The sequence below is a fragment of the Populus nigra genome, chromosome 15 (assembly GCF_951802175.1).
Source record: "Populus nigra chromosome 15, ddPopNigr1.1, whole genome shotgun sequence".
Taxonomy (NCBI): domain Eukaryota; kingdom Viridiplantae; phylum Streptophyta; class Magnoliopsida; order Malpighiales; family Salicaceae; genus Populus; species Populus nigra.
Window position 1 is genome coordinate 10,064,333 of NC_084866.1, and position 13,865 is coordinate 10,078,197.

A 13,865-nucleotide genomic window follows, 5' to 3' on the forward strand; every position below is an offset into this window, starting at 1 on the left:
TTGCCGACGGAATTAACTCGATGATAAAGTTTATCTATAGATATATCGATAGAAATAATTTCTCGGTATATACCAATAAAATTACAAGTAGTATTATAGTGAAATTCAAAAAGACAAATCATACAATAACATAACACTTTATATAGACAAAATAATTAATAAAATAACCAAGATATAATTTTATCTATAAATTCATTAATAATATTTAATTTTTAACATAACAGATCAATTCTAATCACATCGAAGAACTAGTCTTGCAAGTTCTCATGGCATCTTAGTCATTATTTCACTTGTTTTAGCCAAATTCAATCTAGGAGGAACTTAGACACCATTTTGCAATGTGTTTTTATAAAATTTAATTTTTTTTGTTAAAAATTATGTTTTATATATTTTGAATCGTTTTGATGCGTTGATTTCAAAAATAATTTTAAAAAAATAAAAAAAATATATCATTTTAATACATTTCATCAGAAAAGCATTTTAAAAAACATTGATAGAGCTTTTGTTAGCATATATTTGATAATTTACTATTCAATAGTGAGTAAACTTTTAATGATTGAAAAACACTAATATCAAGAAACAAAATAAAATTTTCAATTTTTGACTTCTAGTATATATCACAATCATTGTTAAAAAAGAATAATGATTAACATCAGGATAGCATAATAATAATTAAAAAAAAACTTTTCAGAATATATATTGGATTAAAATCTCTAAATGGGATCTACTTCCAGGTTCATTGATCCAACTGTTAGTATCTATTCTTAAAGTTTTTTTTAATCATATTTGTTTGTATTTCATATTATTATGTTAAGAATTATATTTTTACCAAGAAAAAATGTGCAGAGTAGAAAAAAGAAAAAGAAAAAGAAGGAAAGAGAGAGATTAAAGTTTCATTGCAATCCAAGTTATGGATGGATGGATTGATTGATTGATTAGTGTAACAAAGTGGGATTTAGACATGCCAAGTGGGACTTCCTCAACTTTAATCCCAATCCACCAGTTTGTCAATGATGTAAGATTAATCTAAGAAGCGTGCAAAAGAACAGAAAAATAACAGAGTATTTTAAAGATGATGGGACTGACTCTACCATCGTCTACTTCTTCTTCTTCTTGTTATATGGGTCACACCAAAAGATAAATCCCTATTTTATGCATGGAAAGAACTCCACGAATGAATCCTGCAAACATTCACCTAAAACTTTCATCATCAGGCAAATAGATCAAACATTTTGTCACGTACTGGTTTTATTTTGTATTCAATTCCTTTCCCTTCCACACAAACTCAAGGAAATAAACAATATGTCAAGGATGATGATTAATGGAAAGCGAAAACCGTGAGGTAAGAAAATTAAATAATAGAGGGTCATCACCTCCATTCCCAAAATGGGGTCCATGCTGCTTTCTTAGTTTGATTTCCTATCATCCTCCCCCCTAGTGGTGTGTTTTCTGATTATGGCCATGCAAAAAAAATTAAGGAGACGCCAGCCACTATCATATATGCTATTAACTTTAGTGGCACGCATCTTTATAAGCTTGCTTTTATTGCTGTAAAGCCTAATATCTAGCCATGTATAAAGAAAAGAAGCATTTGAACTTTGAAGACGAGATCCATCTGAACGGTGGAACAACTACTGCATGTAGATTAAGGGTGGTAATTGGGTATATTTAGCAATGTCATAGCGCGGATCACCAAATTATCACCCAAGAAACGCTTTTCAATCACTACTTTCTCTATAATGTCATGTTAGGGTCAGGCATGAGCGCTCAACGCGAAGAAATGGTAATTAGCAAATAATAGAACAGTGCAAACCTAGTTCAGCAGAAAGTTTGACCTTGTGCAGACGGATGTATGAGAGAAACAAAAACTGTTTTAGCTCAGTGTTACTGTGCAAGAGGTTTTGAACAGTTGCAAAAGACTTGCTCAATGTTGTAAGATGCACAGCTGTGGATTTTCCAGGAGTGTCCTAAGCTATTGCTTATGCGGTTATGCCAGCCTACAAGCAGCTTAACAATGTTAAAGTGGAGAGTAATGGTCAGGCAGAAGCAGCACTTCCTCCAGTAAGAAAACCAAAAACCTGTTTCAAATTTCCTCTTGATGGTCGGGCAGTTATTGCAAATTTACAGACAAATACAAGTCGGCGCCGCATCTCTAATTTAGTAATACATGTTTTGCTGAAAGATCTTCCATCATCAAAAGTTCCTGATCCAAGGGCCAAACATCAGAAAATGAGAATTACAAGAAACATACTTCTAAATTATTTGGCAATGTTCAAAGGAGCAAAGTAGGGTTGATGCCAACAAAATGAGAATGAGAGGCCAAACAAAATATATGCTGGGAAAGCACTATCATATCTTCAACAACAAAACAAGAAAATAAATAAATAATTTCTTCTGGTGTATAATTTCTCTTTTCTGAGTGCCAGGAATGGCACAATCTCAATGCAATATGCAAGCATCATACCTTTATCATCGAATAATGATGTCAAAATAGCTAGACAAATACACACGCTGATATCTTCACCTGTAAACAAGTAAAGACATATTAGCAGTCATCTAACAGTTTCTGTGATTTCACAAGAAGAATATATAAAAATAATATTTAATAACTCCATTTCTTTAGCAAATCCATAACATAGCCATCAAAAGGACAATCACATATGCTTGTATTCCCTGTTTTTGAAGTTCAAAATACACAAAATGGTATTGAACAAATGTTAAAAAAATCATTTCAAATGCTAAAACATAAAACCAAATTGGGCTAAAAAAAAACCCCAACAAATCTATCACTAAGCATATTCAATAAAAATCATTACTAGCAAGATCTCATTTAGGGATCCTTACCACTACGGCAACAAACTAGAAGTCTATGTGCTTTTCTAAGGTTCAATTTTGCAAAGTTCACCGCAGCTGGAAGATTGTTGAACAAGGAAAACCTATCCAGTTTCGAGCTCTGGAAGAAAAAACTTATATTAAGTGAAACAACATTCCTATAAAAGAATAGTGCTTCCAGAAAATGGTTAAATCTTGTAAACAATTCTTTTTACACACCACCATAGGAAGATGCAAATGGGCTTCAGAATCTGGAAGATTGATAGAGACTGGTTCTTTATCACAGTTCAATATGCAATCAACATTAGACATAAGTGCAGCTGCATCAACAAGTAAACACAAAAATAAGTGTAAGAAGAAGAGAAACAATATGGATAATCATGTATTATGGCTTGAACGACATTATCTACCACTTAATCATGTTGCCTACAACACTACAGTGTTTCACATATTCTCATAGCCATAGCAATAACTACACCATATTGCAGGCACTTTGATATACTTTCCCCATAACAATATATGCCCAAGTATCATATACTATGCAAACCACCTCCTTCTGCACCTCCAAAACCCACCAAAGTCTTCACAATGACAAGTACCACCCATATCAGAGACTAGCACCTGAAACATACACCAACTTCGTTCACTGGAACCACTGCTAAAGCAGCCTCACCTACTCCGATACCATCGCCATTGTCAAATACAAGCAATGCCCTCTGCCATTGACATTGTCCAAGTGACAGTACTCTTATTCATACAGAATCAGTTTAATAGATTCCATATTTATGACCATTTAAATTCCCTCTCTCGACACAATATAAATAAGGGAAGTCTTTCCTCAATTCATGAGCTTGGAAATCCAAAGAAAATACTGGACATATAAAAAGAATTTGATAAACCAGTAATCTAGAAACATGAGTTTGTACTAAATAAAAGATAATGGTGTTCAGAATGCTTATTCATATGCTTATTCAGCAGAAGCATGCCAACATAGCATGCGACCAAGAATGGGATGCAATGAACAGTTTATAAGCTTCTTTGGATTATTGAGGAAAAATATTATAGACCGATATTAATATAGAACAGAACCATCTTATGAAAATAATGGATAATTCACGTTAAAAAGCTACTTTCCAAAAATCAATGGACCAAAAAATGACTGCTAAACAGTACTCAAAATGCCTTGAAAAGAAAATTTTGCTCATAATATACGGTGCAAATGTGAGAAACATTGTGTTGTACTTTGGAAAAGTTGTGTGATAAAACAACTACTTGATATATAAGAAAATAAGCCATGTTTTGGAATTTAAGATTCCAAATCAAAAGGCATGTAAGGATTTTAAGCATTCATGATAATCTGATTTCTATGTGTTTTCATAATATCAAAAATGAAAATTAAACTGGGGATAATGTACTGTTTTTAAATTTCACTAAGCTATTTAAGAAAAAAAGAAAAGAAAAAAATAGTAAACTAAAAGAAATTGTGTTCTTTTGATATCTTACAGATCAACCAGGCTCTTCATAAGAAGATACAGGTTTTGCTAAAACCTTTTGTTTTGAAGTAAATGCAACAAAATCTGATCTGTAACAGTTCTAGTTAAAGAGAGTTCAATTCCTAATTGACATTTTTTCTATTCTTACCATTTAGACATTCCCTACAAAAAATACTAGAGAGAAAAGATTAAAAAAAAAACAGCACATATTCTTTACTGCTCAAATATTCTGTTCAAAAAATGAGACAAGACAAACACGACAGTAATAAAATAGCGGTTCCAAAATAATGAATCCTAAATTTCTGGAAATCAAATGGAATATCATTTGAACAGGATAATATGTTGAATTAACATATTAACATGCCAAATTAAAAAAAGAAAAAAAAGAAATAGAAAGCATACCATGTTTAGTTGTTCCTACAACAAGATTGGTTGATCCTATCCAAAATGTTGTAAAATAATCATTAGATGGCTGTAAAGTAGTATCATCACTATGCATATTTGAAGCTAATGGTAGTTCTACATTAGAAACATCAGCCACACCATCAGCCATCTTCAGATTCTTGACAGTAACTTGAGGAGCATACTCTCCCCTATGAGCACGATATACTCTATCCTTTTCAACTATATCAGCTACCTTTTGGTTACAAAGATCAGGTCCTGAACTAATAAGATCATGCACATGACTCCAGAAATGGGTGGGTGTCAAACCCCTTGCCCAACTTTCTTCATCGTCTCCAGCTCCTGGAATATAATTCCAGCTAAACTCTGAGGTAGTCTTATTTCGAAAAACATCACTTGAAGAAGAAGCAGAAACAAGTATAATAGGAGTGAAATCCCACTGATTATGATCAGGTACTTCATTTAACCAGATTACAGTCTTCTGTGATATCCATAAAGGGCGTAGAGGCTTTTTCAAGCAGGAAGAAATAGATGCAATATCAGCTCCACTTGCTTCCAACTGGTTAGTCCATTTTTCTATACGTTCCTCGATTGCCGCTTTCTCTGTATCTGGAACCCAAAGTGGTAGATGCAAAGAACAATCCCAAATATGATTTTTTAGTTTTACATCTTCAGCACAATTAGAATAATCCGCCACCTCCTGTCACAAGCAATTTGGTCACAAATGCACGATAGAAGAAAGACAACAACACAAAGGAATCCATATCGACATCAAGAAGCAATAAAATTTACGCTTAAATATAACTTGTAATGAGCCATATATACTCCAAGAAAACATTTAAAAACAAACGGAAGTAGGATCGAATTAAATTAAGACATATAAACAACAATGAAAAAGCTCACCCTATTCATCAGCAAACCAGAATCAAGCATTTTATTTCTATAATTAAGAATAGCACGGTTCAAAACACACGTCCAAATGGGTATTGTTTTGGACATGCTATCAGGAAACCTCTTCCCTTTGCGAGTAGAATCCACGATAATACATCCTCCTTTCTGTCCTAACCAATTTAACAAGAGCCCAAAAATTCAGTATCAGCTACAAAAATAACAAAAAACCCACATAGAAAAATGTTATTAATAGGACTTGCCAGAAAGAAGAGCAACATGGAGATTAAGGCGAGAGGTATTGAAGGACCAATTGTTGGTGTGACCATCAGTGGATTTGAAGTAACAAGTAGAATGGAATTTTGGAGAGTACCAGAGGCCACAGCGGAGGTTGGCTATAAGAGGAAGGTCTGGCCATAATTGAGAGATTTCGCCCACAAATATTGAGTCTTCGTGGATTGATTGTAATGCGTTGTAGACTGTGTTGTCTCTGCGTTTTATGCTTCTTGCTGCTCTGTATATGCTTAGTTTCCCGTCTCTGTAGTCCTCCATTTCAACTCAGTTTCGCCTGATGTCTATTCTTAGGTTTTAGAATTAAACAAGGCCGGGCCGCCGGGCAGAGAAAGATTTTATTTTTTTGTGTCAGAATCAGACAGGGATGCATGAAGAGTTGATAATTACGAGGCAAAATTTTCTTTTAAAAAAAAAACAAAAACCTTAATAAAATTAATATTTTTAAAAAACATAAGGAATTATTAATTAATTAAGATATTATATAATCAATAAATTGACAATTTATTAATTTATTTATTAATTAATAAAAAATTAATTTATAAAGGTATTTTTTTAATATTGAAATTAATATGTGTTTTATGTATTAGGATTATATGAATATTATTTAATTATTGAATTCAAAATTATTATTATTTTGTATATTAATTTTACCAAAACAATTCCATGAATATAAATAATATTATTGAATAAATTTCATGTATCTTTCTATTTTTAGAATAAATTAAAATTATATTTGATGTGTACTTATACCTCATTAATATACTTCATAAATATTAAATCAAGTAAAAACATCTATAAAAAAAATATATAGTATCACAAATATTAAAATAAAATAATTCATAAAGAATGAGAAATTAATAATGATGGATGAAATGCGAACAGTATTGTGTGATAACAACATAAAAAATCTAACTTGTACCCAAAAGTAATTGCAATAATGAATGTCAAAAAAAAATAAGCAAGTGAATAATATCAAATATGATCAAGAAATCATTAAAGTATTTATCAATTAAAATTAAAAAAAAAATAATGTTACATGACACAAAAACATTAACAAAAACTCGAGATCATGTAGGCTTTTTATTGTTCCAGTAAACATAGTTTATTATAAATTGCTATAATAAAATTATATTTTTTTTCCTTGAGTTAAAAAGAAGTGTAATGGTATTGAAGGTGTTTTAGTCTTTATAATTAGTTCATTAGTTATTAAAAGATTGTTCAGGAAAATGTTGGTATTTTTTATTTTTTTGCACAATAAAAATATGGTTTTGTCCCTTGATTTAACAATTTCTTATGTTGTTGCTTAGGAGTTTTTTAGTGTTTTAAAAAACATTGAAATAGTTAAAATACTTATTTACCTCTAGAGTAAAAAAAAAACTAAGGTGTTGACCTAGGGCTTTTTATGGTTGTTTGCACTATGAAATATAGTAGAAATATTATTATACTATATGTAACGACCAATAATTTATTGTGCTTTGTGTAACCATTTCATAATGGTTCATCAAAATCTTTCAAAAGATCAAAAAACATGGTCGCATCTGCATTAGGTTCTTCATCTATTATTGAGTATTAACCGGTATGATCCTGATTCATTCTTATCGCATCTGTAATCATATTTCTATAAGAATTACTATTGTCATCTATAACACCATACACGTTGCTAGTACTAAAGTTAACGCAACCATCTTTTATATCATGGTATGGTGAGAAACATATGGTTCTTCGTGTGCATACCGATACAAGTATTTCTTCGTGAATTTTTTTTTATAGAAAATGCATCGTTACAACATCTAGATTAAGAAACTTTTTATTCTTACACCTCTTGTATGGACATCTAATATCACCTTCACTAATATTTCTCGAATTAGATAGTGCGTAATTAATAAAACCCTGAACCTTGTTATAATAATTCATCATCTGCAACCCTTATGATGAATCTTGATACATCCATGAACGATTATTCATTATTTATATCAAACCTATATAAAATAATAATGACAACATATATTAATTAACTTCATTAACTAAATAAATTTGCAAAAATATTGGTTTACTCAAACTTATTCAATCTATTTTAATAGTTCTCTCAATTCATTATTAATTATCTAAATAAATTCAAATTTTTATATATTTATTGAAAATTATAATTCAACAATAAAATTGACAACAATATAAAATGAACTTATTAAATAAGCCATTATTTATTTCATCATAGAATACTGAAGTAAAAAATTCAACATAAGTTTCATAAATTTACAAACAAATACAATTTTTTAAAAAATCTAAAACAAACCCTAACATGTACAAATCATAAAACCATACAACAAATTTAATTTGTATGTAAAAAAACTATAAAACAAGTAAACACCCAAACAAAATATATATACTTCAAAAAATGCAAAAAAAAAACATTTTAAAATTATGTTCAAATAAAAAAAAAGTATAGATTTGCTTACTTAAGATGGAGAATCCTCAATAAATTTTTAATCAGAAACATGGATGATGACAAATCAAATGTTGTGGTAGCCAGATTTGTTGTGAGAGATTGAATTGTGTTAACATTGGGGGAGGGGTGACTATTTGTTGCATAAAAAATGCATAAGGAAGAAGGAAAAATGAGGGATGGGGAGAAGAAAGTTGATCAGCGGGTCATAAAATAAATATTGTCGACAGAATGACCAATATAATTATTCTGTCATTAACTTTGTCGGTCTTCTGTTGGTAAAAATATCATGTCAGCGTACAATTTATGTTTTTTAAATCTCGCTGTAATACTGTCTGTAATTCAGTCGGTATATACCGATAGATTTTTTTCATCGGTATATTTAAGGATGTATTTTACCATCGAGTTAACCCGTCGATAAAAGTTATTTGTCATCGTACTGTTTAACTTTTTTTATTCCTTATTTTTCCACTACAATTCCGTTGATCTATACCAATGGAAAAGTTTCGTCTGTGTATACCGATGGATACAATGATAAAAAATTATGTCATTAAAGTTCACAATAATATACCGATGAAAAAATTCCATCGGTGTTTTTATTTGTATTTATTAATTTTCTGATATTGAATCCTATCCAAGTTATTTATTTTAAACAACCAAATCATGACAATAATTTCTTCATAGTCCAACCAACACTTCATTAATTAATTATATGCAAACAAAAAATCTAATAAATGTATCTTTGTGTTTGAATGATATGTTTAGCTTTTGATCATGTGATCTAGAATTTCATACAAAATTAAACCTGCTGCTACAAGGAGAGCAGCATACACGAATTTTCTCTTTATAGGAAAGCTTAAGGATCAAAGTCAATGAAAGGATAGCAGCCACAAAAATAAAAAATGCCTTGACCAAATTAATTTACTTTCTTCGCTGTAACCCCACCCACAGCTGGGCTGTGACTGTAACCACGCCTGAGGAGCGAAGAGAACTTATAAACACTCATGGAAATATTGCTTGTCAAAGTGTTTGTTTGCTTTCAAGTCCTTGTTCTTGTTTTCTTAACAAGTGTTTACAAGTTTTCTTCTTCTTAGAGACAAGCTGCAGATTAATTTCGGGCAGAAGTAGAATTTGATTCAATTAGGATTCAAGTTCAAGTAGTGTATCTTTAGGACTGCTATCCATTGTTTTTAAGTTTTGTATTTGTAATTGAAATATATATTATGTGAAAACATATCAATAAAAAAATCTGATTATCTTCATCCTTTAATTCCTACGTTAACATCCATGAGTCATTCAAATCAACTTAAAAATTGTCGTTAATTGTATGGTTTCAAAGAAAAAGAAAAAGAAAAAGAAAACGAATAGATCATACAAGCAGGCGAGATGAAGCAAATGGGTTAAAACAGTTATAAATGGGTTAGGATTTCTTAATTTGTTGTTGTATGGATAGTGATTTCCTTCATTGTAAACTCATTTTCCTTTCTGCCGAAGAAGACAAGGTGAGTTGAAATTTGCAAAACAATTAGGGTTTTCTTTTTCTTAACATTCCACGTTGAAAGAAGAGTGTCCAAAACCAGGACATATTAAAATAGTTGATACCTAATCTTGTAAGATGCGTTTTGAAACCTATGGACTGCTAATGTTAAAACTGTGAGGCGTGGAAACCGGGTTGAATTGAGTCATATCAAATAATATTCTGCAAAGGGAGTAAACCGGGCCTTACATATGGAATTAGAGTTGAGGACGACTTGTTTTTAAGACGGGGGAATTGTAATATCCCACATCGAGAGAAGAGTATCCAAAGTCAGAGAATATATTAAGGTAATTGATACTTAACCTTGTAGAACGTGTTTTGAAGACTGTGAGCTGTCAAGAATAAAATCATGAGACATGGAAGCCAGATTACACTGAGCCATAACGGGTAATATTTAACAAGGAAAGTTAGTCGGGCCTTAAAAAACAATCCAAAAACATTGAAAATTTAATTTTTAAAAAATTAAATTAAACAAATGACATTTTATTTGTAATGCAAAACACGCTATTTGTGTGGTATCATAGCCACATTTTTTCTGTAGGTGCACGAAGAGTACTTATTCATCTTATCATATTTTTAATGCCCCCCCCCCCCCCCAAAAAAAAAAAAGGTGTGTGGCATACATTTCATATTGTTAATTAGAAGATATGTGCCATAATCTCAATTTGCACGGTTCATGTTCTATGAATTATATATCTAATTTTCTATAATTAATCCATCGCCAATCTGGAAGTCAGCCATCCTTAGCCAACCATGTCTACACCTCATTTATTTATTTGGTAGAGCCATGAATTTGACCGCATCAAGCACTCTTTCAAAGCTGCCAAATTTGAATTAGGATTCACTTTCACATTAGGGTTAACATGAAGTAATTTTTGTTTAAAAATATATTAATACATTAAAATAATATAAAAATAAAAATAAATCAATCTTTTTTAAAACCTGCAATTTCAAACCACCCGTAGAATGACCGGCATTTCCATGGTAGAGCCATGGATATTAGTAGTTGTCCGAAACAGTTTCTATGTTTTCTAAAATGATTTTCATTTTCTTTTTATTATTTTTCGGAACTGATAAAATATTTCTCGGAACAGGTCAATTGAAAATGCAATAATCTAGAATCATGGTTAGGTTTTATAACTAACGTATTAAACTTTGATTAGGTCTAATCAAATACGTGGGTGCATGCAAACCAAGGTATAGATAGATGATAAATACTAACGTGCAAACCATAGGAAGCTCTAATCCAGCCTAGTTCTTAGATGGGACATTGAATAAATTAAATATTGTAATATTTAAGAAATTATCACCTCTAAACAAATTAATTGACTGTGTTCATGCCAATCTTCTGCATGATCGGAACAGCGCCGGCCCGTTTCTTGATTTCCAAATTATTTAATTTATTTGTAAACAAATATACATCCAACAATGAAGCTTTATCAACAGGGTTTTATAACAGCACAAATCACCCTTCATTCACTGCCCGTTGAAAAGAACTTAAAGCATCTGATCTACATTCAGACTTCATCTCCAGTCCAGTTTCTTTTCAATTTGGGACCGGTAGGCCCTTCTTCCCCAAATATTTCTTTCGGCAGGCTCTTCACAAACTTGTCAAAAGCAGATTTGAGATTTCCAGGCAATAGTTTCTCCACCGTCTCGGCTTCTTCGGCAAGATCATAAGTGATATTTGGACCCCATTTCCTCAAATAGTTGAGCCATGGTGGTTCAATGACACTCGAGCCCATATACTCAGCTGACACCACTGAAAATCGTGCTCCGGTGTCTATGAATTTATTACTCTTGGCAGTGTCGTTCCTGATTCCTATATTCCCACTCCCTTGTAAGACTAGACCTGGCTTGGCATACATCGCATGGCCATTTAACGATGAATAGATGACAGCCTTGTTTCCGTCTTGAAACTCAAGCTCTGAAGCATCATACCATGTCCCGCCGCTGTGTGCCGACAAATAGATACCACATAGCTGTCCATTGAAATTACTAATCCTCAACGTGACATGCTCCCAGTCACCAACATGCTGTCCTGTTTTTCCTAGTGGAACGGTGATCAACTCAACCTTAGCCCTGCCAGGACCGTTGAAAGGGTAGAAAAGCCACGCAACGATATCAGTAAATGTGGCCCCGAGCATTGGCTTTATGTGTAGATAGACTTGGCAATCTTGTAAATCTCCTCTCTTCACTCTTTCTCTTGCTGCTTCCTCCACAGGTAGATCCAGCCAATAAGAACCATCATTGGAGCCACCTTGAGGAAGGTTTGAGCCGGTCGATTCGATTGGGACAGGTTTGGACTCTTCATCTTTCTTATATAGTAGTGCTCCGTTGGTGAAATACCATCTTGCCGAGGAAGGAAGGTATTCTTCATCAGGATGGAAATATATCCGAGGAGAGTAGGCCTGGAATATTGCTTGGACTTGGTCCAGAGTAGGCATACAAGACAAATTCGACTCAATATTCTTCAAACATGCTAGAGAAATAGAAGCACTGGTAGTATTTTGGGCTACAAATGTGCCAACAGAGACACCCATAGCTTGAGTTCCTCTGTTGCTTGGCCGCAGGCTGAAAACATTGAAACCATTTGGATCGCTTTCCTTGCCCTGTCCCCATATCCATTTGTCAATCTGACAGTCGTCGGTAAGGTCAGACCGAACACAACGGACTTTTTCCAGGGAAGGCTTTTCAGGGGAGGTGGTGACTACACAGCCTAGAGCTTTGTAACCGTCAAGAGGAGTAGGTAGCCAAATGTAGCCAACACCCTCTTGCTTGATCTGCAAAGATTCACTGCTCCAAACAAGAGTGTAATCTACTGGTTTCGTCAAGGCTTCACCTGTCTCATCTTTACCTGCAAGAACCCACCCGTGTAGCATCCTGTTGTTGGGCTGGCTGTAGCAACCCAGCATAGAGAAGCCTTGTGGCATCTGTGATGGCTCAAAGAAGGTAGCTCCAAGGTTATCAGGTCCACCTTCATTTGTAGCCCAAATCTTGTTAAGAGAGACTACCTGACACACCTGTAATCCACTCCCCAGATTAATGATTCCATTCCCAAAGCCTTCACCTGTACATGATTTACGCATTTTATAAGTTTCAGTTAGTTCTGATGTATCTTCTCTTAGAACATCAAAATTAAACATAATGAGATATTGCAAGGAAGAAGAGAAAAGAGAAGAAAACTAACCTTGTGGTAAAGATGGCAGTGGAGAAGGAAGCTTGAAAGGGGTAGCAATGGGTAATGCCTCTTTTGTAGCTGAGGTACCGTTCCCCATTACTGAATTGTGCAAATTAAGAGAAATGGGTTGGAAATGAATTTGAGTATATGGAAGGACTGTTTATACGGGGAGATTAAAGCCTGCAAGAATTTTCTCCTCAGGAGACAAGTGCTTGAGGATAAATGTTGAGAGGCTAAGCCTATATATATATATATATATATATATAGAACCTCCAAGAAAAAATAATAGCATCCAATGGACATTACAAGGAAGACAGGAGGAGACTTCTCTGGTTTGAAACGTGGAAAATTATTAACGTCTATTTTAGACCACGCTGTCTTTTTTCTTTTTCTTTTTCTTTATTTTTTTCCTGAGAGAAGGTACAGCTAGCTGGATTTTTTTTCTTAAATTATCACCTAGCTGAGTTTAAATTGGCTGAACCGGTAGCAGTTGACTATGGTTCTATATAGACGTGTGACATAAATGAGACATTTAAAACTGAGTGGGCCAAGCCACGAATTATTGGAACTAATTGAGCAATTACTATACAAAATAAGAAAAATAAAGAATTAACATATTAGAATAATGTTTTGGTGAAATGACATAATTTTAGATATAGTAGTTGTGAACTGCGATATTTAAAGTTTATTTTGGAATGTATTTGAAATTGTATTTTCTAAAAATTTAAATTTGTTTCTTTAAATTATATATATTTTTATTTTTAAATAGTTTTGATATGCTGATATCAAAAATAA

The 13,865-nt window shown here is 32.7% G+C and overlaps 2 protein-coding genes across 3 annotated transcripts; both read right to left on the reverse strand.

Annotated features, from left to right (window-relative positions):
* Positions 1-1,762: 1,762 nt before the first annotated feature.
* LOC133673825 (tRNA A64-2'-O-ribosylphosphate transferase) lies at positions 1,763-6,272 on the reverse strand. 2 transcript variants are annotated; one of them, XM_062094726.1, is made up of 7 exons: positions 5,879-6,272; positions 5,631-5,788; positions 4,728-5,427; positions 3,052-3,152; positions 2,845-2,953; positions 2,465-2,524; positions 1,763-2,203 (listed from the first exon to the last, which is right to left on the reverse strand). In XM_062094726.1, exons 1-7 carry the CDS (start codon positions 6,165-6,167, stop codon positions 2,037-2,039), a joined length of 1,584 nt encoding a protein of 527 aa, XP_061950710.1. In that variant the 5' UTR covers positions 6,168-6,272; the 3' UTR covers positions 1,763-2,036. The 2 variants fall into 2 exon arrangements, with proteins under 2 accessions (XP_061950710.1, XP_061950711.1); XM_062094727.1 differs by having other exon boundaries at positions 5,631-5,783; positions 5,879-6,083.
* A 4,992-nt stretch (positions 6,273-11,264) lies between these two features.
* On the reverse strand, positions 11,265-13,316 carry LOC133674598 (hypothetical protein At1g04090-like). The gene is made up of 2 exons (XM_062095801.1): positions 13,080-13,316; positions 11,265-12,959 (listed from the first exon to the last, which is right to left on the reverse strand). The coding sequence occupies exons 1-2, from the start codon at positions 13,165-13,167 to the stop codon at positions 11,407-11,409; spliced, it is 1,641 nt and encodes a 546-aa protein (XP_061951785.1). The 5' UTR covers positions 13,168-13,316; the 3' UTR covers positions 11,265-11,406.
* Between the last annotated feature and the right edge of the window lie 549 nt (positions 13,317-13,865).